This window comes from Lytechinus pictus, chromosome 6, assembly GCF_037042905.1.
Source record: "Lytechinus pictus isolate F3 Inbred chromosome 6, Lp3.0, whole genome shotgun sequence".
Taxonomy (NCBI): Eukaryota; Metazoa; Echinodermata; class Echinoidea; order Temnopleuroida; family Toxopneustidae; genus Lytechinus; species Lytechinus pictus.
In genome coordinates this window covers 4009086-4033741 of record NC_087250.1, presented here as the reverse complement: position 1 = coordinate 4033741, position 24656 = coordinate 4009086, and the positions used below count along the sequence as shown (strand labels likewise).

At 37.8% G+C, this 24656-nt stretch overlaps 1 protein-coding gene across 1 annotated transcript; it reads left to right on the top strand.

Moving 5' to 3' along the window:
- Nucleotides 1-399: 399 nt before the first annotated feature.
- On the top strand, nt 400-18880 carry LOC129263555 (transcription factor RFX4-like). Its single transcript, XM_064100629.1, has 6 exons — nt 400-423; nt 890-1037; nt 10555-10649; nt 15851-15968; nt 17064-17183; nt 18600-18880. Exons 1-6 carry the CDS (start codon nt 400-402, stop codon nt 18878-18880), a joined length of 786 nt encoding a protein of 261 aa, XP_063956699.1.
- Nucleotides 18881-24656: the final 5776 nt, after the last annotated feature.

The following is a 24656-nucleotide window of genomic DNA, read 5'->3' as shown; positions in this document are numbered from 1 at the left end:
CTCCTCTCCCGCCCCTCTCCCCCTCTCGCTCTTTCTCTTTCCGTTGTTGTTCGTCAGAGGTGTTACGACTTTTCAATATCCATTTCTTTCTTTGTTTCAGATCAAGCATTGGATCAATAGACTTACTTAGAGAGATTAAGTGTTTTTTTAGGTGCTCAATAAACCCACATACAACCAATAAAACGAAGAATATTTGTATTATGTTCACGTTCCTCCTTCCCGGTTACCACCACTCAGCCTATTCCCTCCCCTTTTCTTCCGCCTTCTCTCTAATTTTATTATCGACGAAAGAGTTATGGTACAAAATAATGGTAAATTGATATGTAGCTATATCTTGTTTTATTACTATTTTTGTTTAATGCAGAAGCTGCTCGATTCAGTTTCCTTTTGGAAAAGCAAATGACTTTGAATCATCTAGCTCAGGTATTTGGTACATATTTATGTTTTTTGGTTGCTTCTTTTTGATGCAAAAATGCTTTTACATTTGTTCAGAATCATGGGAAGCATTTGTGTTATTAGCCTAACAACAGTCAATGGGTTTGTTTTCTGTTTTCTTCTAATTCTCTTTGAGAAATGTTTCCTTCACAACTATTGGATTGTTATTATTATCATTATTATTATTATTATCATTATTAATATTAATATTATTATTATTGTTCTTACTATTATTACTGTCATTTTGATTATTATCAGAACCTTATTGTTTTAACTATAGTTATAATTATTTTGCATGTTTATGTGTTAAAATATTTCACTAAAAGATCAAATTTACAAACAATTACAAATCATTATTATCATCAATTCTGCATATCTATCATCATTGTATTTTTAGTATATATTCTTAATAATATATATTTTTATATCATTATTATCATTATATGGTTTGCAGGCAGCGAAAACGGTGATACAGTCAAGTGACGTCATACTCCAGATGAGCGATGATTGGTCATTGCTAGATCTAGACAGCATTAGCAGGCAAACTGTTTCAGTGCTGTGTGCAAAGGAAACAAGATGCTTGTACAATTTAATCCTGAATGGTACGTAAATCCATGTTTTACTTATTCCTTGAAAATAACAGGAGTTAATGGGAGAAAAGGCACTTTCTTTTAGAACTGTGCTACGTTGACTACCGTAACTGGTCCTTACTAAGTAATGAATAAATTAGTCAAATGATTTCAGGATTTTTTTTTAAGAAGGTAGCATTGGATCTGAATTGTGGATATGTTTCTTGTGTGTTTTCTAAAAATTGACTGTGATGTTGATCAGCATTGTATTCTGGTTGAATAAGGTTTCTAATTTTCTAAATTGCTAGAATAGGAATACGATTAAAATCTCATCTGTTTTATATGGCTTTTAGGAAAGAAATGTGTGTTCCCAGTAGAGCGTTCAAACTTTCTTACCGTCGAGCAATCAGAATGATCAGAATGGGTTTTCAGAACTATAAATTCTCTAAATTCTGTGCACGCGCGTTTGTGAGTGTGTGTACAACCAGGGTAGTGTGTGTGAGGGTGAGGATGTGTAGGTGTAAGGGTACGTGTGTTGTATGGTGTTTGAATGAATAAGTGTGTGTGTGTCAGTGTAGTGTTTTAAGAAAGACCAAGCATACTATTTGATAACACATAGGCCTACATTGTTATTTTATCATCATGTATAAATTACATTTAAAGGACAAGTCCACTCCAACAAAAAGTTGATTTGAATAAAAAGAGAAAAATCCAACAAGCATTACACTGTACATTTCATCAAAATCGGATGTAAAATAAGAAAGTTATGACATTTTAAACTTCCGCTTAATTTCAGAGAACAATTATATGCACATCCTGGCTGGTATGCAAATGAGAAGACTATGACGTCATCCACTCACTATTTATTTTGTGTTTTATTATATAAAATATGAAATATTCTAAGTTTCTCCTCATTGTCAAGTGATACAACAATTAATTCATCCCTGAACATGTGGAATTAGCATTGTTTAATACTATATAGTTCAGTCAAGTTTGTCCTTAATGTCAAATCTATAAAAAATGAAATATTGTATAATTCAAACAATAAAAAACAAAAAAAATAGTGAGTGATGGACCTCATCGACTGCCTCACCTAGTTGTGCATATCACTGTTTTGTGAAGAATAAGCGAAACTTTAATATGTCATAACTTTCTTATTTTGCATCCGATTTTGATGAAATTTTCAGCACTATGCTAGTTGAATTTTTCTCTATTTATTCAAGTCAGCATTTTCATGGGGTGGACTTGACCTTTAAGTTCACATTTTAAAATATGTATAATAGAATGACGACCCCTGCCACCCCTTAATTTAAAATCAAATTCGACATCAACACTTAACACGGATTATAGCTGCCTACATTTTATTCTAGACTGATTAGTAGGGGTGTGGGGGGATGAGAGGGTGTGTGTATGCCTATACGGGTGTGCGTGTATGCGATTATAGGTGTGGGAAAGTGAGTGAGTGTGTGTGTGTGTGTGTGTATGCCTATACATGTACGGGTGTGCGTGTATGCGAGGATAGGAGTGAGGGTGTGTGTGTATGTATGCCTACGGGTGTGCGTATGCCTAAGGGCAGTTTGGTTTGAGGAAGGAGAACAAAAAACACAATATTTTGAACAGTTATTGAAGTCTAATAAACGGAAAAGTGTGATAAAAGAATTATATGATGACGATGATCACATCATTAAGGATAGAAAGGAAATATTGAAGAAGATTGGAACGTATTATGAAAACTTATACTCATTGAGTGAAGCTATTGTTAATGAAAATTCTTTGTTCCTTAAGGATATTCCTCAATTAAGTAAAGAAAGTTGTAATATATGTGAAGGTAGAATAAGTATTCATGAATGTTTAAATGTTTTAAAAGAAATGAAATATAATAAATCCCCTGGTAACGATGGTTTTACGGTAGAGTTTTATTATACTTTTTGGAATTTATTAGGGGGACTTTTGGTAGATGTTTTAAATGAAACATATGAAAGGGGAAAACTGACAACCTCACAAAAGCAAGGTGTGATAACGTTATTGGAAAAAAAAGATAAAGATCCATTATATATCCAAAATTTTAGACCAATTACACTTTTAAATGTGGATTACAAAATATTGTCAAAGGTTTTAGCAAAAAGATTAAAAGGTATACTAAATGAGATAATTCACAATGATCAAGTTGGCTATGTAAAAGATAGAAACATTGGGGATGGTGTAAGATTAATAGATGATATGTTATATCAATCTAATTTAAAAAAATATTGGATATTTAATCACTGTTGATTTTGAAAAGGCCTTTGATTCTGTTTCACATGATTTTCTTTTTAAGATCCTTAAACTATTTGGATTTGGGCACTCATTCTGTTCGTGGGTCCGTGTTTTATACTCGGATATTACTAGTAGTGTTATGAATGGGGGGTTTTCTTCCGGTTATTTTGATATAAAGCGAGGGGTAAGACAGGGGGATCCCCTCTCCCCATATTTGTTTCTGCTCTGTATTGAAATACTTGCTCTGGCAATAAGGAAAGACAGACAGGTTGAAGGAATTCAATTTCAGAACCGTGAAATAAAGCAAATTTTGTATTCTGATGATATATCATTGTTTGTTAAAAATACACACTCTTTAGATCGTCTTCAATACCTTTTTGAAGAATTCGAGAAAATTAGTGGTCTAAAAATAAACAAAGGAAAAACTAATATTTTGTGGATGGGTCGGGATAATGACAGACCTCAGACACAGTTGTTTGGGAATTTTGTGCAGCATATTAAAATTTTAGGTGTTTACTTTTCTCTTAATGTTATAATAAAAGAAGACATGAATTACAAAGAAATACTTAGTAAAATAAAAAGACTGTTGGGATGGTGGAAACAAAGGGATCTCACACTTATGGGGAAAATTCACTTGTTAAAAACATATGCATTGTCAAGGCTAAACTTTGTTTCGTCACTAATAGTGGTTCCTCAGTGGTTGTATGCTGAGGTTGAAAAGATCACACTTGAATTTTTATGGTCCGGAAAAGATCGGATAAAGAGAATTATAATGTACCAGGATTACTCACAAGGGGGTTTAAAAATGATGAATTTTAAGTTGTTTGTAAAGTCTCAACGTTTAATGTGGCTTAAACGATTACTTTACGGAGAACGAGATGCAGGATGGAAGTTGTATTTTGATTTTTATTTTCGATCAGTTGGGGGGAGATTTCTGTTTCTATGTGACTTTGACACTTCAAAATTAAATATAAAAATGCCCCCATTTTATTCAGAAATGATGAAGGCTTGGCAAGACTTAAGAAGATTTCGTTATTCTGAAGAGGAGGTTAACCCTATTATATTCAATAATCAACATATTTGTATAAAAGGTAAAACAATTTTTGACAATGATCTTTTTAATAAAGGAATATTTAGCGTTGATCAAATCTTTGATAATGGCCACTTGAAGCCTGTGACTTTTTTTCGAAATCTCGGTATTACCGCAAATCAACTTCTCCAAATAATAGATATTGTGCACGTTATACCAGCAAGCTGGAAAAATTTTAATAGTTTAATAAAGTTTAAAAAAATTGATTTGGTAGACTTTGGGATAAGTATGAATATTGGAAAACAGGAAACAGCTTTTGAAGTAATTAAATCAAAAACAATTTATAACTTGTTTATTACTAAGCTACAAGAGCTATACAAGTTAACACTTAAGGATGGTCACAGTGATTTTGATTTTACTGATGTAGAAATTTGTAAATTATTTGAATATATCAGGAGTACAACTCTTATAAGAAAACAAAGGGAATTTCAGTTTATGCTTTTACATGGAGCAATATATACAAAAGAACATTTGATGAGATTTGGTTTCGTGGGAGATAATTATTGTTCGTTTGGTTGTACAAAAACTGAATCGTACTTTCATATACTCATGGATTGCATAAAAGTTAAACCTCTTTGGCAATTTTGTATTGATCATTTTTGTTTAGCTGAATTAAGAACTTTGAATTGGAGGGAAATATTCTTAGGGTTACCTGGAAATTCTTGTAGAATTAAATGTGTCAATTCTGTTATTCTTTTTATTAAATATGCAATTTTTAATTCCAGAGCTGAAGGCCGGGTACCGTCATTTATTAAAATACACAAATATATAACGGGTTGTATAGAAGAAGAAAGAGGCCTGGCAACGAAGTCAGGCAAGTTAAGTTTACATTTGCAGAAATGGGATGAACTGAAGGTGAAAAGGGATTTGAATGTGAACAGGTGGGATGTGTCTAGTGTGGTGCGAGTGTGAATCCTTGTGTGAATGTTGATGTTTTTTTTTTCTTTTTACTAGTTCTTTTCAATTTCCCCTTCTCTTGTATCAATATGATTTGCAGGGTTTTTTTCTTTCTGTATCCTATTGCGCCAAAATGTTAAACGTTCATTATGCAGATTTGTATATATTATGTTTGTTTACGTATGCGTGGTATGTGCATGTGTGTAAGGGTGTTAAGGTGGGTGTGTGTATAATCATGTAAAGTTATGTTGAAGCTTGATTCAAAATGGGATGCAATGATAATACATTTAGGTTGATTTCTGTTTTCCTGCAAATCATTTGTATAGCCATTTAACATTAATTATTATTGAAATACATAGAGGGTTGGGGACTCAGTTGAGTTATTATTTTTTTTTCAGATATAAAAGTATAGTTTTAAGGAGTTTCATTCCGTCCTTATTTGCTTCAGTTCTTGGTAAATATATATGTACTTTTTTTGCATATCCTTGTTGATATGAAATGAAGATTTGTATTTTTTTTGTATTTATCTGCAGTTTATGTAATTCATTTGAATGAAATCCTTAATAAAAACATATTGAAAAAAAAAAAAAAAAGTGCGTGTATGCGAGGATAGGAGTGAGGGTGTGTGTTTTTGTATGCCTACGGGTGTGCGTGTATGTGAGGATAGGTGTGAGGGTGTGTGTGTGTTTGTATGCCTACGGGTGTGCGTGTATGTGAGGATAGGTGTGAGGGTGTGTGTGTGTTTGTATGCCTACGGGTGTGCGTGTATGTGAGGATAGGTGTGAGGGTGTGTGTGTGTTTGTATGCCTACGGGTGTGCGTGTATGTGAGGATAGGTGTGAGGGTGTGTGTGTGTTTGTATGCCTACGGGTGTGCGTGTATGTGAGGATAGGTGTGAGGGTGTGTGTGTGTTTGTATGCCTACGGGTGTGCGTGTATGTGAGGATAGGTGTGAGGGTGTGTGTGTGTTTGTATGCCTACGGGTGTGCGTGTATGTGAGGATAGGTGTGAGGGTGTGTGTGTGTTTGTATGCCTACGGGTGTGCGTGTATGTGAGGATAGGTGTGAGGGTGTGTGTGTCTGTATGCCTACGGGTGTGCGTGTATGTGAGGATAGGTGTGAGGGTGTGTGTGTCTGTATGCCTACGGGTGTGCGTGTATGTGAGGATAGGTGTGAGGGTGTGTGTGTGTTTGTATGCCTACGGGTGTGCGTGTATGTGAGGATAGGTGTGAGGGTGTGTGTGTGTCTGTATGCCTACGGGTGTGCGTGTATGTGAGGATAGGTGTGAGGGTGTGTGTGTGTCTGTATGCCTACGGGTGTGCGTGTATGTGAGGATAGGTGTGAGGGTGTGTGTGTGTTTGTATGCCTACGGGTGTGCGTGTATGTGAGGATAGGTGTGAGGGTGTGTGTGTCTGTATGCCTACGGGTGTGCGTGTATGTGAGGATAGGTGTGAGGGTGTGTGTGTCTGTATGCCTACGGGTGTGCGTGTATGTGAGGATAGGTGTGAGGGTGTGTGTGTGTTTGTATGCCTACGGGTGTGCGTGTATGTGAGGATAGGTGTGAGGGTGTGTGTGTGTCTGTATGCCTACGGGTGTGCGTGTATGTGAGGATAGGTGTGAGGGTGTGTGTGTGTTTGTATGCCTACGGGTGTGCGTGTATGTGAGGTTAGGTGTGAGGGTGTGTGTGTGTTTGTATGCCTACGGGTGTGCGTGTATGTGAGGATAGGTGTGAGGGTGTGTGTGTGTTTGTATGCCTACGGGTGTGCGTGTATGTGAGGATAGGTGTGAGGGTGTGTGTGTGTTTGTATGCCTACGGGTGTGCGTGTATGTGAGGATAGGTGTGAGGGTGTGTGTGTGTTTGTATGCCTACGGGTGTGCGTGTATGTGAGGATAGGTGTGAGGGTGTGTGTGTCTGTATGCCTACGGGTGTGCGTGTATGTGAGGATAGGTGTGAGGGTGTGTGTGTCTGTATGCCTACGGGTGTGCGTGTATGTGAGGATAGGTGTGAGGGTGTGTGTGTGTTTGTATGCCTACGGGTGTGCGTGTATGTGAGGATAGGTGTGAGGGTGTGTGTGTGTCTGTATGCCTACGGGTGTGCGTGTATGTGAGGATAGGTGTGAGGGTGTGTGTGTGTCTATATGCCTACGGGTGTGCGTGTATGTGAGGATAGGTGTGAGGGTGTGTGTGTGTTTGTATGCCTACGGGTGTGCGTGTATGTGAGGATAGGTGTGAGGGTGTGTGTGTGTTTGTATGCCTACGGGTGTGCGTGTATGTGAGGATAGGTGTGAGGGTGTGTGTGTGTTTGTATGCCTACGGGTGTGCGTGTATGTGAGGATAGGTGTGAGGGTGTGTGTGTGTTTGTATGCCTACGGGTGTGCGTGTATGTGAGGATAGGTGTGAGGGTGTGTGTGTGTTTGTATGCCTACGGGTGTGCGTGTATGTGAGGATAGGTGTGAGGGTGTGTGTGTGTTTGTATGCCTACGGGTGTGCGTGTATGTGAGGATAGGTGTGAGGGTGTGTGTGTGTTTGTATGCCTACGGGTGTGCGTGTATGTGAGGATAGGTGTGAGGGTGTGTGTGTGTTTGTATGCCTACGGGTGTGCGTGTATGTGAGGATAGGTGTGAGGGTGTGTGTGTGTTTGTATGCCTACGGGTGTGCGTGTATGTGAGGATAGGTGTGAGGGTGTGTGTGTGTTTGTATGCCTACGGGTGTGCGTGTATGTGAGGATAGGTGTGAGGGTGTGTGTGTGTTTGTATGCCTACGGGTGTGCGTGTATGTGAGGATAGGTGTGAGGGTGTGTGTGTGTTTGTATGCCTACGGGTGTGCGTGTATGTGAGGATAGGTGTGAGGGTGTGTGTGTGTTTGTATGCCTACGGGTGTGCGTGTATGTGAGGATAGGTGTGAGGGTGTGTGTGTGTTTGTATGCCTACGGGTGTGCGTGTATGTGAGGATAGGTGTGAGGGTGTGTGTGTGTTTGTATGCCTACGGGTGTGCGTGTATGTGAGGATAGGTGTGAGGGTGTGTGTGTGTTTGTATGCCTACGGGTGTGCGTGTATGTGAGGATAGGTGTGAGGGTGTGTGTGTTTTTGTATGCCTACGGGTGTGCGTGTATGTGAGGATAGGTGTGAGGGTGTGTGTGTGTTTGTATGCCTACGGGTGTGCGTGTATGTGAGGATAGGTGTGAGGGTGTGTGTGTGTTTGTATGCCTACGGGTGTGCGTGTATGTGAGGATAGGTGTGAGGGTGTGTGTGTGTTTGTATGCCTACGGGTGTGCGTGTATGTGAGGATAGGTGTGAGGGTGTGTGTGTGTTTGTATGCCTACGGGTGTGCGTGTATGTGAGGATAGGTGTGAGGGTGTGTGTGTGTTTGTATGCCTACGGGTGTGCGTGTATGTGAGGTTAGGTGTGAGGGTGTGTGTGTGTTTGTATGCCTACGGGTGTGCGTGTATGTGAGGATAGGTGTGAGGGTGTGTGTGTGTCTGTATGCCTACGGGTGTGCGTGTATGTGAGGTTAGGTGTGAGGGTGTGTGTGTGTCTGTATGCCTACGGGTGTGCGTGTATGTGAGGATAGGTGTGAGGGTGTGTGTGTGTGTATGCCTACGGGTGTGCGTGTATGTGAGGATAGGAGTGAGGGTGTGTGTGTGTGTATGCCTACGTGTGTGCGTGTATGTGAGGATAGGAGTGAGGGTGTGTGTGTCTGTATGCCTACGTGTGTGCGTGTATGTGAGGATAGGTGTGAGGGTGTGTGTGTCTGTATGCCTACGGGTGTGCGTGTATGCGAGGATAGGTGTGAGGGTGTGTGTGTCTCTATGCCTACGGGTGTGCGTGTATGTGAGGATAGGTGTGAGGGTGTGTGTGTCTGTATGCCTACGGGTGTGCGTGTATGCGAGGATAGGAGTGAGGGTGTGTGTGTGTGTATGCCTACGTGTGTGCGTGTATGTGAGGATAGGTGTGAGGGTGTGTGTGTCTGTATGCCTACGTGTGTGCGTGTATGTGAGGATAGGAGTGAGGGTGTGTGTGTGTGTATGCCTACGTGTGTGCGTGTATGTGAGGATAGGTGTGAGGGTGTGTGTGTCTGTATGCCTACGGGTGTGCGTGTATGTGAGGATAGGTGTGAGGGTGTGTGTGTCTGTATGCCTACGGGTGTGCGTGTATGTGAGGATAGGTGTGAGGGTGTGTGTGTGTTTGTATGCCTACGGGTGTGCGTGTATGTGAGGATAGGTGTGAGGGTGTGTGTGTGTTTGTATGCCTACGGGTGTGCGTGTATGTGAGGATAGGTGTGAGGGTGTGTGTGTGTCTGTATGCCTACGGGTGTGCGTGTATGCGAGGATAGGTGTGAGGGTGTGTGTGTCTGTATGCCTACGGGTGTGCGTGTATGTGAGGATAGGTGTGAGGGTGTGTGTGTGTTTGTATGCCTACGGGTGTGCGTGTATGCGAGGATAGGTGTGAGGGTGTGTGTGTCTATATGCCTACGGGTGTGCGTGTATGTGAGGATAGGTGTGAGGGTGTGTGTGTCTGTATGCCTACGGGTGTGCGTGTATGCGAGGATAGGAGTGAGGGTGTGTGTGTGTGTATGCCTACGTGTGTGCGTGTATGTGAGGATAGGTGTGAGGGTGTGTGTGTCTGTATGCCTACGTGTGTGCGTGTATGTGAGGATAGGAGTGAGGGTGTGTGTGTGTGTATGCCTACGTGTGTGCGTGTATGTGAGGATAGGTGTGAGGGTGTGTGTGTCTGTATGCCTACGGGTGTGCGTGTATGTGAGGATAGGAGTGAGGGTGTGTGTGTCTGTATGCCTACGGGTGTGCGTGTATGTGAGGATAGGTGTGAGGGTGTGTGTGTCTATATGCCTACGGGTGTGCGTGTATGTGAGGATAGGTGTGAGGGTGTGTGTGTCTGTATGCCTACGGGTGTGCGTGTATGCGAGGATAGGTGTGAGGGTGTGTGTGTCTGTATGCCTACGGGTGTGCGTGTATGTGAGGATAGGTGTGAGGGTGTGTGTGTTTGTATGCCTACGGGTGTGCGTGTATGTGAGGATAGGAGTGAGGGTGTGTGTGTGTGTGTATGCCTACGGGTGTGCGTGTATGTGAGGATAGGTGTGAGGGTGTGTGTGTCTGTATGCCTACGGGTGTGCGTGTATGTGAGGTTAGGTGTGGGCGTGGAAGTGCGTGGGTGTGGGAGGAGAAGATGATATTATTTGAAAAAAACGTTTGTATCCACAGAAATGCCAGACAAAGAAATGTTGCATAGTTATAAATAATGATATAAATTCAGAGCGTGTTGTACGAAACTGATAAATACTTGTTTTATACAGAATGCGACGAGTTCGAAAAGATGCTGGATGATGACGTCATTCTAGGACACTTCACTGATTGGATGGATAAAGTGGTAGAAACTTTCGTCATTAAGGTACAAGTTCAGGATTTGAGGGCCATCTTAAGTTTTGGACCAGTAAGGCTCGGTCACACCGCCCGAACTTTGTTGGAGCGTTCCTTGAACGGTAGGGAGAGGGGGCCGAATATCGACAACGCTCGTCACCGCGCACAAAATGGGGGAAACAAATTGAACATATGGGCATGCCTTAGTGGTGCAACGCTGTTGTTGCTTTAGCGTTGGTCTAGCAGTGACGCAAGCGTTGAACGCCAAACCAAAGTGCATCACCGCAATGAATCGCTGCTTGAACGCCCGACACCGTTCCAGCAATCCCGTGTCCGCTCGTAAAACGCTTACAACCGCTCCACCAAATTTTGTGCAACGTTTAATCGACGCCCGGGCAATCAATTTTCCAAATATGTATATATCAGACGAACTATTTGGATTCTTTGAAGTATGATACGTCACTTGTCTAATGTCTCATTTTTATACTTTATAATATTTGTTTGTTTATTCTTGATTTTGCATATTTTTAATAGAAAATAAATGAATTCAATTCAATTCAATAGTAGATCACATGTGACTGGGAATATATGGGGTGTATATAAATTGAGAGCGTATTTCCAAAAGGGCCGAAGCACCTTTAGACCGAATTCGATTTGTAAAGAAAATAATTGAAACAAAAATTATCTTACACATATGGGGTTCAAATGCATCCCATAAAAAACAACAACAGTATATCCTATATGTATTTCCAATTGAAATAAAAGTGCATATAAGGGAAAATAAAACATTCGGGGGAAAATCCTCTTTTAAAAAAGTCGCTTAATAGTATTTGGCTATTTCAAACCTATTTTAATAGCGCCATCTGTTGTAATTGGTAGCCATTTGAGAAACGAAATAGGGATAGACTGCCCCGGTTTTTAGTACCCCCGGTCCCCCCCCCCCACACACACACACACATACATACACGCATCCACACCCCTCAATGTTCTCACATCAAAGCCAAAATGTACGATAAAAATGTAACATGACATGCATTAACCCATTGCATACTGGAACATGGTGGTTTCCTGTACAAAACCTTCTGGAAACAAATTTTCAGTTAGTCAATGAGTTAATTTGTGATGATTTAACTGTTGGTGAAATCAGCGCTGTCAACGCAGCTGCAGAAGTAACTTTAACACAATTCAGAAGTGCATTTTTACTCATGGCACCTGATCCTCTCTAATTATCTGTAATTATGACTTACTGACCAGTCTATGGGCCTTTTCACACGTGAATCTTGAATCATCATTGTAATGATGATTGCTATTTTAATCGTGACTATGGTTAGCGTTCGTGATTCTAATCATGTTCTAGTTTGGTTTCACAAGTGCTAAATATTCGTCATTAGCCTTATTTTTCACTGGAATCATCATTCAAATAACGATTTTTTTTTACCGTGTGGAAGGGCGGTAAGAGTATTAGTGGCCGGATTTTTCGAACAATGCAGACCTACAATCGTCTCAACACATGCTGTGAAGGATTCTAACTTGGACATGTTATGATTTTAATCTTCTTTCATTTCATAATAACACTTATTTTTTCAATTTTACAAAAGTAATTTCTTTATTTTTGTCAGCATAAATTCAAAGAAAATCAGTTTGTCATAAGGAATGTAATGTATAAGTTGGCGTAAGTGTCTGTAAGGAAAGCCTGTGGCGCAATTAATACGCCTGCAGATATGATATAAAGAAAAATACAATGCAAAGAAAAGGAGAAGGGATAGAAACGGGCAGGGAAAATACGAGTATAAAGGATGAAAAGTTTAGCAGGATACATGTTCAGTGGCGTAATGAGCCAAAATTTTTGAAGGGATGAGATATGGCGTATCACGTAAAATGTATTTTAAAAAAATAATATAAAAGTGCGAGCGAAGCGAGCGAAAATTTCGACATTCTTATTAAGAAATATCGATTTTTTGATAGATCTTGACATAATATTCTGAAAAAAATTAATATTTTACCCTTCTCTCTCTCCTTTTCCCCTGTTTTTCTCGGTTGTATTTTTTTTATTTTGTATTTATTTATTAAATTTTTTATTTATTTATCTATTTGTTTAGTTATTTATGGGGGGGGGGGGCAAGAGCCCAACCAGTGTACATATAGATAGAGTCTATAATGTCCCGAATCCCTTCTGGAAGAGAAGAGTGAAAGTATTTTATCCTGAAATTCTTGTGGTTCCATGACTATCTTCTCCGCCATATCGACACGTTAATCCAAAGGTGACACCTAGCTAACATCCAAAACTAAATAAACCCAAGTAATCCATACTTTATTCTGAACCAAAAACGCTATTGCAATCCTAACTCTAAACCCACATGCCCTCTGCGAGACGGGAGCAAATATCGTAGGAGGAAATTCCATGTAGGGCGCACACCACTATATAATAGGATCCGGCAATTTCGGGAATCCCCTCTAGACCCGTACCCGTAAAATGACGTAATGGTTGGAAAAATATTCATATAAAATCAACGGTGCATATCTGAACATTTTTTTTTCATATGGGCATAGAGAGGGATTAATACTGGATCTGTTCAATCCCATGGGAGAGCAGTAATTTGTCAATGCTTGGTTTTATGGGAACTTAATTAGTTGCCCAAGAAACCCAGTGAGCACTGTGACTGCAACCAAGTTTGCACGTAGTCTTGGTTTGAGCCCCTGTAGCGCGAAAAAATATTGAAAAACACCTTTTCATATCTTTAGCGTTTGAAGGATATTGGATACATTCCCAAATGATAAAGGTGTGGATGATGTCATTTCTAAGACTTATTTTTGGCGATTTTTAACACATGAGTCTATGGGGAAACAGTTAGTGGTGTGTGCAGTGGCGTAACTACGGGGGGGGGGGCATGGGGGGGCACGTGCCCCCCCCCCAATCGGCTGACCAAAAAAAAAAAAAAACACGGGGAAAAGGAGAAAAAGAGGGAGTAAGGAAGAGAAACGAAGTGGGAAAGAAGACATTATTGTTCATTATAATTGTTCATCATAATTATGTTATGTTATTTACATAAGAAACATTTTTTTCATAACTTTATGAAACATAATTCGCTCAGGGCCTATGTCTTCATTGTTCCTGGTGCTCGCATTGTCTGTTTACCGAGATATATAATCCTGTTATACTAAAACCTCCCGTTTTCAAGTCAATATACACCAAACTGCAAAATATATTTCCTCGCACTTCGAGTTATTGTTTTATGTACAATAGTAGGCCCTATGCTTCTTTTTCATGACTACTTAAAGTGATTGCCCCATTTTAAGGTCTTGAAATAAAACATTTCCTTTCCGTGCTTACGTTCGCAGTAGTGGATTGGTGAAATATGTCTGCTCTCCATGAATTCCTAGAATCAGTCCTTAAATGTCCCTCTTTCTAATCTGAATATCAAAAATTTTCAGCTCGCGCTTCGCGCTCGCATCATTTGGTTAGTGAACTACGTATGGTCTTCGTGAATTTCTACAAACAAGCCTTAAAATGCCCCTCTTCAGGTCTGAATTTCCCAAATTTTCAGCTCGCGCTTCGCGCTCGCAAGATTTGAATATGTTAATAATGATTACAAGTGCTTTATGTGCAGGTTAAGATGTAATTCTAACAAAATCAGCAAGCGCTTATTGGCACTCGCATAAGATGACTATGGTGAGATGTGTATACACTTAATGGATTCCTAAAATATAGTCCTTAAAATCTTCCTGTTTGGGGGTCAATATTTACAAAAATTTCAGCTCGCGCTCCGCGCTCGCATTATTTAGCGAGACAGGTACATATCATGATTACAAAAGATTGATTATAATGTCCCTTTTTAGGTCTAAATATCAAAAATTTTAAATATTTTAAGCTCGCGCTTCGCGCTCGCATTATTTGACCAGTGAGAGACATATCCGTTTAATGGCACTGTCCTTAAAATGTCTCTATTAGGTATACCTGGCAACTGGGCGCGCTTCGCGCGCTCACTTAGTGACTCAAAATTTTTGCTGGTGCCCCCCCAATGCCGTGACCCACGGTACGCCACTGGGTGTGTGCCCTGTAACCGTTTTTGTTGAGATGGTGAATGCTGTAAAATGGAGATTCGACAGTTTTAAATGTCACTGGCCTATTTCAGAAATGCCATGGGCTTAATTACAACACGTGATCAAGCGCAAGTAGTTGCATTTCAATTTTGAACTGCGTCTGTATAGTTGCAAATCTGTATGAACGGTTCCCAGATATTGCCACTACACTGAGAGTCTGTGATGTGTATCTATATAGAGCTCATATTAGAAAATACCGGGCGGTTGTGGAAAGAAATGTTTTGAACTAACATATAGTTACCCAGTTTCTAGATTTAAAAAAATGAATAAATCAAAATAAATAAAAACAGGGAGAAAATTCCAATAGGCCTACATCTTAATCATATAGTGGAAAAATCCGGATGTATTTCAAATCACCGATTTGCCAGTTTACACTTTCATTTTATATCCAGCCAACCAAGAATCATCCGATGAGGAAATGTAAATTGGCCCACAAGCGAGAAACGGTTCCACCACCTACAATATTTATTTGTTTTTCTAAACAATTTTTATAAAGACTGCACGCTTACATCTCGATCATGCAATGGGTCATACATTGGACAAAATCCCGATGTATTTAGACTTACGGTTGTAATAGAGATTTTGGTTCAGAAAAAGGGGCAGAAATCTTTCCCAAAAGGTAGGGGGGACAAGGGGCTGGAAAATTTGACAAGCCAAAAAAAAAAAGGTTATCACCCCAAAATTAAGGTCATTTCGACGAAAATAAATTTGACAAGGAAAAAAAAAAAAGTTATCCCAAAAGTAAGGTCATCTTGTCCTAAAATACATGCTTTATTTCGATTTTCAATTATGTATTTCTTACCATCATAAAAGACCCAAAATAGTAGAGGGGGCATTTGATATTGCTGTGCCCCCCTACTATTTTCAGTTGTAATATTTCCATTGTAATCGTGACTATGATTAGCGTTCGTGATTCTAATCATGTTCTATTTTGGTTTCACACTCGCTAAACATTCGTCATTAGCCTTATTTTCACTGGAATCATCATTCAAATTACGATTTTTTTTTTACCGTGTGAAAGGGCGGTAATTTGGATTTTCCATCACAGCAATTGTCGCCGGAGCGAATGTCATGTAACCTTACAATTCGCCGTTTTGTCAATCAGTTTCATCATTTTCTTTCCATGTCCAGCCCACCAAAAATCATCCTGAGAAAATAATCGACTCGACCCGGAAGTTCTTGCTGACCTGGTCAACATTCACGTCAAAGGTCATCCGGGACTTGACCATTGGTAGCGCGCCAAGCTTTGGTAGGCTTCTCAATTTTGATATTTCCCATAAAACAATGATTCTAATATTAATTATTTTCGTTGTAACTATTTGAAATAATTCTAAATATAGAAGAAAAGATTGAGTACATTTTTTTTTATCAATCGTCTATGAAAAATAATTATGTATACCTGGTTTTATTTCTTTAGACAAGATTTATAATGGAATATTTGAAAAGGAGCCTAATGTCAGATAAAAATAACAAAGGAGACATTTTCACTATTAGTATTATTTTGTGTAGTGATGCATTTATCTAAGTTGAGGAAACTTTGGATATCCTAATCAACACAGTCACGACTTGATGTGAGACAAATTTATGGCATAGTTATATCAATCTAGAATCTTTGGCAGACGATGCATAATTATTTAGACAAAGGGGGGTTGATAAATAATAGATGAAGCTTAGAAAAGCCGCGAAACAAAAAGTCAAAAGGGAGACATTGCATGGTTGCAACGAAAAAAAACGACATGTTTTTCGATTTTTCATTTGAAACCAAAAAATATTAACATTTCTCCCCCCCAAAAAAAGAAATAAAAAACTATTGCCGTTCCGCCCCTAAATTGAGAAATAAACATTAATATCATTATGTGGTGAAACCAATGACACACTGATTATGAGATGAAAAAAAATATAAATGAAATTGGAATGGAGTATTTCGTAATAAGTGTGTATAGATGATAAATATATACCCGTGCGTGGACCAACGTTCAAAATATATTCCACACACATCAAAAATACAAACACCCACACACACCCCTACAAACCCACAATTTAGCTATTCCACACCCTCACACGTAATTTACATATGTAAATAGATTCCCATCCTCGATCATGTAAACACTTAGTTTACACTGAAAGAGAGGGGAGGGGATGAGAGTCAAGAGAAGGAAAAGTTAGAAAGAAAACGAAAGATGATAATAGGGTAGAGAAAGAAACATAAGGAGTGGGAGAGAGAGAGTGTGAAGGAGAGAGAGAGAGAGAGAGAGAGAGAGATGATGATGGGGGAGGTGAGGGGAGGGGCAAGAATCAAAGAGAGTACAATGAAACGAGATTTTTTTTTTGGGTTTGTTTTTAGGCTCGTTCCATATCCTTCATCTGATGTTAGAGCAGTATCTTCTCCACAAGACTGATCTCATCCAGTTTGAAGCCAGGATGAATGCTACACTTGCAACGCTACGTGAAGACTGTTGCCAAGGTAGATATCCTTACGTTAAATTGTAATAGACCAGTTCGTAGTTACTCATGGACAATTTTGGTCAAATGACCTTTCATTTCTTTCATTATGATAGGCAGATTTCAAAGCAAGATTTTACGTAAGCTTGCCTTACATAGCAGGATAAAGAAATTGAATAGACCAGGTGACTAGAATAGCACACCAATGAACACTTTATGAAGGTATTTGTTGCATACCTACTTTGAATGCATATCAGAGCATGTTGCACATGTTTTTTGTGGATGTAAATGAAAACCACAATTCAAAAGAATATATGAATAATCAAGACATCAAAGTTGGTGCTTATCTCATTAGATTTTAAACCACCATGTCACTTTAGTACAAATGACCTTCCTCTGATCATGCGTAGAATCTTTTGATCATGCGCAGAAAGGAACTACGAACTGGCTTGCCGCATGGTCTACTGCCACCAACTTTTCTAAACTCGTTTAGGATTTAAGTTGAAAAAATCTCTATAATCTCTGAAATTAATGAGTGACGTACATACAGTTATATACTCAGTGCCAAACACTCTTTACTTACTCTCTCATTTCATGTTTTTTTTAATTTGTATTTATTCTGTTTATGTGTGTTTTCCCCTAAAAGAAGTGCATCTGGCACAATCATGCTTATCTATATGTATATGTATTATGCACGATTAAATACTCAATACATCATCATCATCAACTTCACTCTTCTTCAAATTCAAATTTCATATTTTGTTTAATTCATTTTCACAGAACAAAATAAAATGGAGGTAAATAATTACAATGATATTGCAAATAAAACTTATACAAACAATATAAATTGAGGAAGGTACAATGTTTGATATTTATCATAAGTAAAACAAAGGACATAATTATCATTCTTCCTCCTCGTCTTCTTCTTCTTTTTAATTCCAATTAAATAAAAGCGCATAATGGAAAGTAGAACATTAAAAAACACCCTTAAAAATATACATTTTTTTATAAGTTAATATTATTTCAGTTTGATTTCATCTTAGGAGTTCGTCTACAAACATTAAGTCTGTTAACCGTTTTGTTTAATTACCATTTAGCCCATTATTTTTTCTTGTCTACTTTCCAGTTAGGCTGCTGAGCCGATCCCATCAAATATCCATTATTCCACTCGGTCTTATTTGTTAGTAAATGATGTTCATGATCTTTGGCATATTAAAACGGGGAAGAGTATAACAATGATGTTATGCAGGCCCCGCTAGGAAAACGGTTAACATGTATGATAAGAACTGAAGGGTATACTCTTGGCTAATGAGAATATATATCATGATCGTTAATAGTATCATTAGTATTATTTATTACTATTACTATTTATGATTATCATTATTGTTTTTGTTCTTATCATTATCCTGTTTATGCATGTGCTTTTTATATACAACAGATGAAACTTTCAACAGATTTGAAGAACCATCGCAGGAGAGGACAGAAAGAGGTTTAATTTGTCATAACACGCCCAAACATTCATACGAAGCACGGTCCAATGAGAACGCCCGATACGAGCATTTATCCAACAACGCTCCTCAATTCAAAACCGTTCCTGATTGGTCGAGAGTGGAAAATCACGTGGGCGGCCACCATCTAGGCCACGCTACGTGGAAGAACGAAAATACCTCGCTTACGCATGCGCATTTCACTCATAGGTTGCTCGAGACTTCATTTTAGAGATGGTTTTTCCTGAAAACCCCTGTAAAAAAATTGAAAATATTTTCGTGTGCCAACATGGTCAAGTAAATCTTTGCGATTTATTATATAATAATCAATAATATTTTCATTAAAAATGTTGTCCACTTCAGAATAATAATGTGTTTTTAATAAAGGTCAATTGAATGAGGTAAATTTGTAAAAACAAACTAGACCTACGAAAGTATTCAACTGGGCGCTTGTGTAATCATGTTAGCCCAGTAACAGGCCTATGGATTACTTGCCAACATATGCACATACTTTTTTAACAATGTTATTTTTGCTTTAACCCTATCTAGGCCGGGGTATATTGGGAGTTAATCTGGCGGGGGCGGGGGGGGGGGGGGGGGGGGGGTCCCAGCCCCCCTTGAGATCTCGGCCATTGATTGCGCCAAAAATTGGCACGCAGGTTGTCCTGGACATAATCTACAAAATTGTATAGTAATTTATCTCACGCAAACTGCTATTTAGTGATTATGCTATTTTATGCATAATTAGTATGCATATATAATCATACTTTTTCCTCTAAATTCCTAAAAAAAGCTCCAAATTTTTTGGTAAAGAATCTCTTTGTGGTGTTCTTAGCAGGTGTGGCGAAAAAATAGCGCTATCAGATCAATTTCTTATGTATTATATTGTTTTTTGAAATTTCCTATGTATTTTTATGTTTTTGGATATTTCGTATTTAATTGTTTTCTCTATGAAATTTGTTGGGGACTCTTTTGAGACCATAAGCAGTATAAAACAAATCAATTTAGACCAGCAAAACTAAAAATAATCATGCATTTATGATTCTTGGTTGAAAACACAATTTGCATTGAGTTTTTACACGAAATCACGTTTTTAAACAATTTTTGGTCTGACATGCACTTACAAATGTTGCGAAATTTTGGAACCGCATACCAGGGTGTCAAAAATTGTCTCAAAAGCTGCGCAAGACTTGAAAGTAAAAGTCAGCGAGCGGCGCGATCAAAAAAATTCGCAGGGCGAAAACATTGCGCGAATCGTTGAGGGAGGGGGGGGGGGGGGCTTCAAGGCACCCTCGGCCTAGATAGGTATAAATACTTGTATTTTCCTATTTTGAACGAAAACAATCTTACTAAATCTGATAACATATTACCGATTGGCGGGAATTTTGGTTTCACCCACGTCAATCATTTCCCTTAGACTGGTGTGTTAAAAATCATAAAAAATGAAGATGAAATCAGAGGGTCGAATGTTAAAGGGATGGTCCGGGCTGAAAGTATTTATAGCTTAATAAATAGAGTAGAATTCACTGAGCAAAATGCCGAAAATTTCATCAAAATCGGATAACAAATAACAAAGTTATTGAATTTTAAAGTTTAGCAATATTTTGTGAGAACAGTCGTCATGAATATTCATTAGGTGGACTGATGATGTCACATCTCCACTTGTTCTTTTGTATTTTATTATATGAAATAAGGTTTATTTTTTTTTTTTCCTCCAAAAACTAAAAAATTTGATTGACAACTGATTTAGTGCATTAGATATTTATTGCTGCAACTTATTTCATTATAAGGGAGACATATTATTCACACAAATATAGAATAATGAAAAAATTATGATTTTGTGTAATAACATAAGAAAACGGAAAGTGGGGATGTGACATCATCAGCCCAACTAATGAATATTCATTACGACTGTTTTCACAAAATATTGCTAAACTTTAAACTTCAATAACTTTATCATTTGTTATCCGATTTTGATGAAATTTTCGGCATTTTGCTCAGTGAATTCTACTCTATGTATTAAGATATAAATATTTTCAGCCCGGACCATCCCTTTAACTACCAGTGGATAGGATTACATCTGATATTCCATATCTGACCTGAAAAGGATACCCGGTCCATATTTCATTGGAAGCTTTACAAAACTCGACGAGCGATAGTCATGCATGGCTCTGAATTAAACAAGAGAAAAAAAAAGTTTTTTAACGTGCACTCTAAAAATATTGAGTAAAAATTTACCCCAAATTGTGTAAAAAGGGAACATGCATGTTTGTTGGGTAAGATTTTGTCCCATATTGCGGCAAAATGCATGTTTTATGCATAATTTTTCAACGAAACATTAGGTAAATTTTACACAATATTAGGTTTTATTTTTCCTAACATGCATGTTCCTTATTTACCCAATATTGGGTAAACTGTTTCCAGAGTGTGCATGTGATTAAATGAAGTTTAAAGATTCATTTTAAAGAACAAACATGATAGGCTTTCTGTGTGTTTTTTTCTTCAGAATTTAATAAAATCTGAAATAAATTAGTCACATATTACATACATGCCACACAAACTACAGTATGTCAATTGCATCGATACACATCTGTGAGATAAGACATGAAAAATACACCCTAATGTTATCAATTAATTCAACAGCATTTCAAATATCACTATATGAAGGCGGCTATTTCAACAACGTGTAGGCCCAACTGGTTTCGTTTTAAATAGAGAACTGAATACATGCTTCCTTCATTATATGTGTGTACTGTCTTCATACCTTGTTGTAGTTCATATGAAAACTAGAATGCAGAGGTTTTTTGTAACAATTTAGAGCCCCATTTCTGAATGAGATTTTACAAACTAGGGGGTCTTAAAAAATCCCCAAGATCATCCGATATGACATCTTACTATGACAGGCCATCCACGCCATTGATCGGTCTTATCAAGACACAAAAAAGATAAGCGAACATTTATGCCTAGTGGCCACAAATCTTCAAATCGAAATACACATCAAATTTATTTATAAATATGAATAGGAATTATACGCTTTTCTTTAAATCCAAAACATTCAAATTAAAATATTTTCCAAAACAACGTTCTAACAATGGGTAGAATTGTAAATTTCTAATCATAATTTTCTCATACCTTACAAGTAACAACTGCATAGCTTGCTATAGTTAGGTGCTACTTGGAATTCAGACCACCTGAAAATCCCTCTGTAAAACATTTGCGAGTGCAAATATTGGCATGCATGGCCTTCCATAGCAAGATTCAGAATTGTAATCTGGAGAGCGTTTAACCTTTCAACAGCGTCTTTTGTCGGACAAGTCGCAAAATTTGATTTTGATTGGCTGAGAGGCACAGTTACTATGAAACCAGCAGATAAAACATACCTCTGTCAGATTCTTTATCAGAAAAAAGACAAAATCAGTATGTTTGGCAGCACCACTGACAGTACAAGCCACACACCTAGGCCCTGTCGTACAAAGAGTAACGATTGATCTGATTAATCTCAGCAATATGGAAATCCATCAATGTCATAATTTTTCTTTAGGATATTAGCATAATGTCCTTTGAAGATAAAGAGAAGCACACTGAATTGTCAATAAAACAGTGAATGTATGAATATACGTCATTTCTAGAAAATACTTTGAACAAACTTGTATTTTACATGCTGATGTTGCTGGCTTTCCATAGTTGCAATTGATCGGATCAATCACAACTCTTTGTAAGATGGGGCCCTGAACAATTTGCCAAACGACAATTGTTGCTGAAACAACTTCCACTGCATCCGATGAGATCAACTACAAAGGAAAACTGTGGTATGCATGGCCTGCCATAGGTACAAAGTATGTGAGATCAGCCTATTTTGAGAGTCAAACAATGGCATGAATGGCCTGCCATAAGTACCTGTCCGAATACAATGTTGTTTGTCTTCCATACAAGACAGAACATGTTTATTATCATTCAAGTGAATACAAAATAATACAAAACATTAATGAATTTTCAGTTTTCCTTAAACCAAGAAGCACTACACTTTGACTTGAAGTCTGATTTTTTTACCAATGTATGTATAATTGCTTCTGCTTATTTATGAATAAGGAAAAGCATTTGAAATGTTGAATTATACACACACATGAGTTTGAATTATTTGAACAAAATAAGCAAAACATGTATAATCTAAAGGTCCAGTTGTGTCAATATAAACACTTGTTCCAAGTTAGAATGTTCTGCTCCCGGAGGAGCCATTGATTGCTCTCGCAATTCGTCTTGCTTAGTAAGATTTCATATGGAAAGAGATACTATTGACTGAAAGGTGGTGAGAATTTTGAATTACAATCGGTCATTTATTTCTTTGTTTGTTATTTTTAAAACAGAACATTATTTTAGAAGAAATGAAACGTAAGTACATAAATAATTTATTGCATATACTTGCTTCGTATTTTATGAAATTATGAAATTAAATGAATCTAATAAATACTAAAAGATTTTACAATACAATAGATTTAAGAATAAAACTCCCCAATGGTGCATAAACATGATGATTTTAGGATATTTGAAATGTTTTGTAAATAATAACAGTACCCTTAATCTCTCAGAAAATTTTACTACAAGTCAATAGTCTGCAGAGATTTGTGGCGTATAGTTTATAACATATGGGGTAATACTGAAAAATTATTTCAAATTAATTTTCTTTCTCTTGCTTTCTTTCGCTTACATGTATATAATAAATGGTGCAGTATTTCTAGCAAGTATAAAACATTTTATATTGCACAGCTACTTTATAATAATCTACAGAAATAATCAGAAAAAAAAATGACAGATAATGTTACACTGAATTGTGTAAGTTCTGCATGTAGGTATATGTAGATTGGACTATGCAATAAGATTGGCTATATATACCTTTGAATTTTGATAAACATTGAACACCAATTTCCCATTACCCAAATCAATGATTTTCCCCATAATTATTACAAGATTAGAAATTATTGTCATGCTCAGTTTTGTTGACATATTTTCAATTAAATCATTTTTGTTTAAATAAAAGATGCATTATATGTATTTTGTTAGTGTTACATGGGGAAAACATTCTCTGAAACTTGTAATGAATAAAAGTTAACCTCGAGGGCCCGTATTCTGAACTCAGGTTTAGCGTTCATAGACCATGGTCTAACTCAGAGCTAAAATTATGGGAAGCTATAAATGCGGTTACACTTCGTAATTCCGAAGGTTCGTAATTCCGAAGGTTCTTTATTCCGAAGTTTCGTAATTCCGAAACACGTAAATTGCCTATACCTCGATGTTCGTTAATCCGAAAACGTAAAAGGGTTCGTTAATCCGAACATTTGTGGCGTTATTCCGAAGGTTCGTTTTTTCGAAGGTTCGATAATCCGAAAACGAAATAAGGTTCAATGTTCCGAAGGTTCGTAAATCCGAAAACGAAATAAGGTTCGTTGTTCCGAAGATTCGTTAATCCGAAAACGAAATAAGGTTCGTTGTTCCGAAGGTTCGTTAGTCCGAAAACGAAATAAGGTTCGTTAATCATTTCGTTTTCGGATTAACGAACCTTCGGAATTACGAACCTCATTTCGTTATCGGATTAACGAACCATCGGAATTACAAACCTCATTTCGTTTTCGGATTAACAAATCTTCGGAACAACGAACCTTATTTCGTTTTCGGAAATACAAACCTTCGGAATTACCGAACCTTCCGAATAACGAAGTTTCGGAATTACGAATGTATGCGATAAATGCATGGTATACTTCTGTTAACTGTGATATTGCATATGAGGGTGCTGCTTACAATGTGACAACACAAAATTAAAACTGATAAACAATATTGATATTTTTGTCGAACTTTTGCTAAAGTTCAATTTTCACTGATTTCATGTTCCATAATGTTATATGTTTTTTAGCAAAATGGTCTGGATATCTGGGAGTAGCATTCCCTCTACCCAGTATATGATGGAATGGATGAAAAATTGAGATGTAATTCCACACAGCCAAACATGAATATTG

Excerpts from the sequence above, each read along its gene's own strand:
- LOC129263555 (XM_064100629.1), top strand. The coding sequence starts at position 400 with ATGACTTTGAATCATCTAGCTCAG. Across the intron at positions 15,969-17,063 it reads TGGTAGCGCGCCAAGCTTTG|GCTCGTTCCATATCCTTCAT; the intron begins GTAGGCTTCTCA and ends GTTTGTTTTTAG. Across the intron at positions 17,184-18,599 it reads ACGTGAAGACTGTTGCCAAG|ATGAAACTTTCAACAGATTT; the intron begins GTAGATATCCTT and ends TATATACAACAG.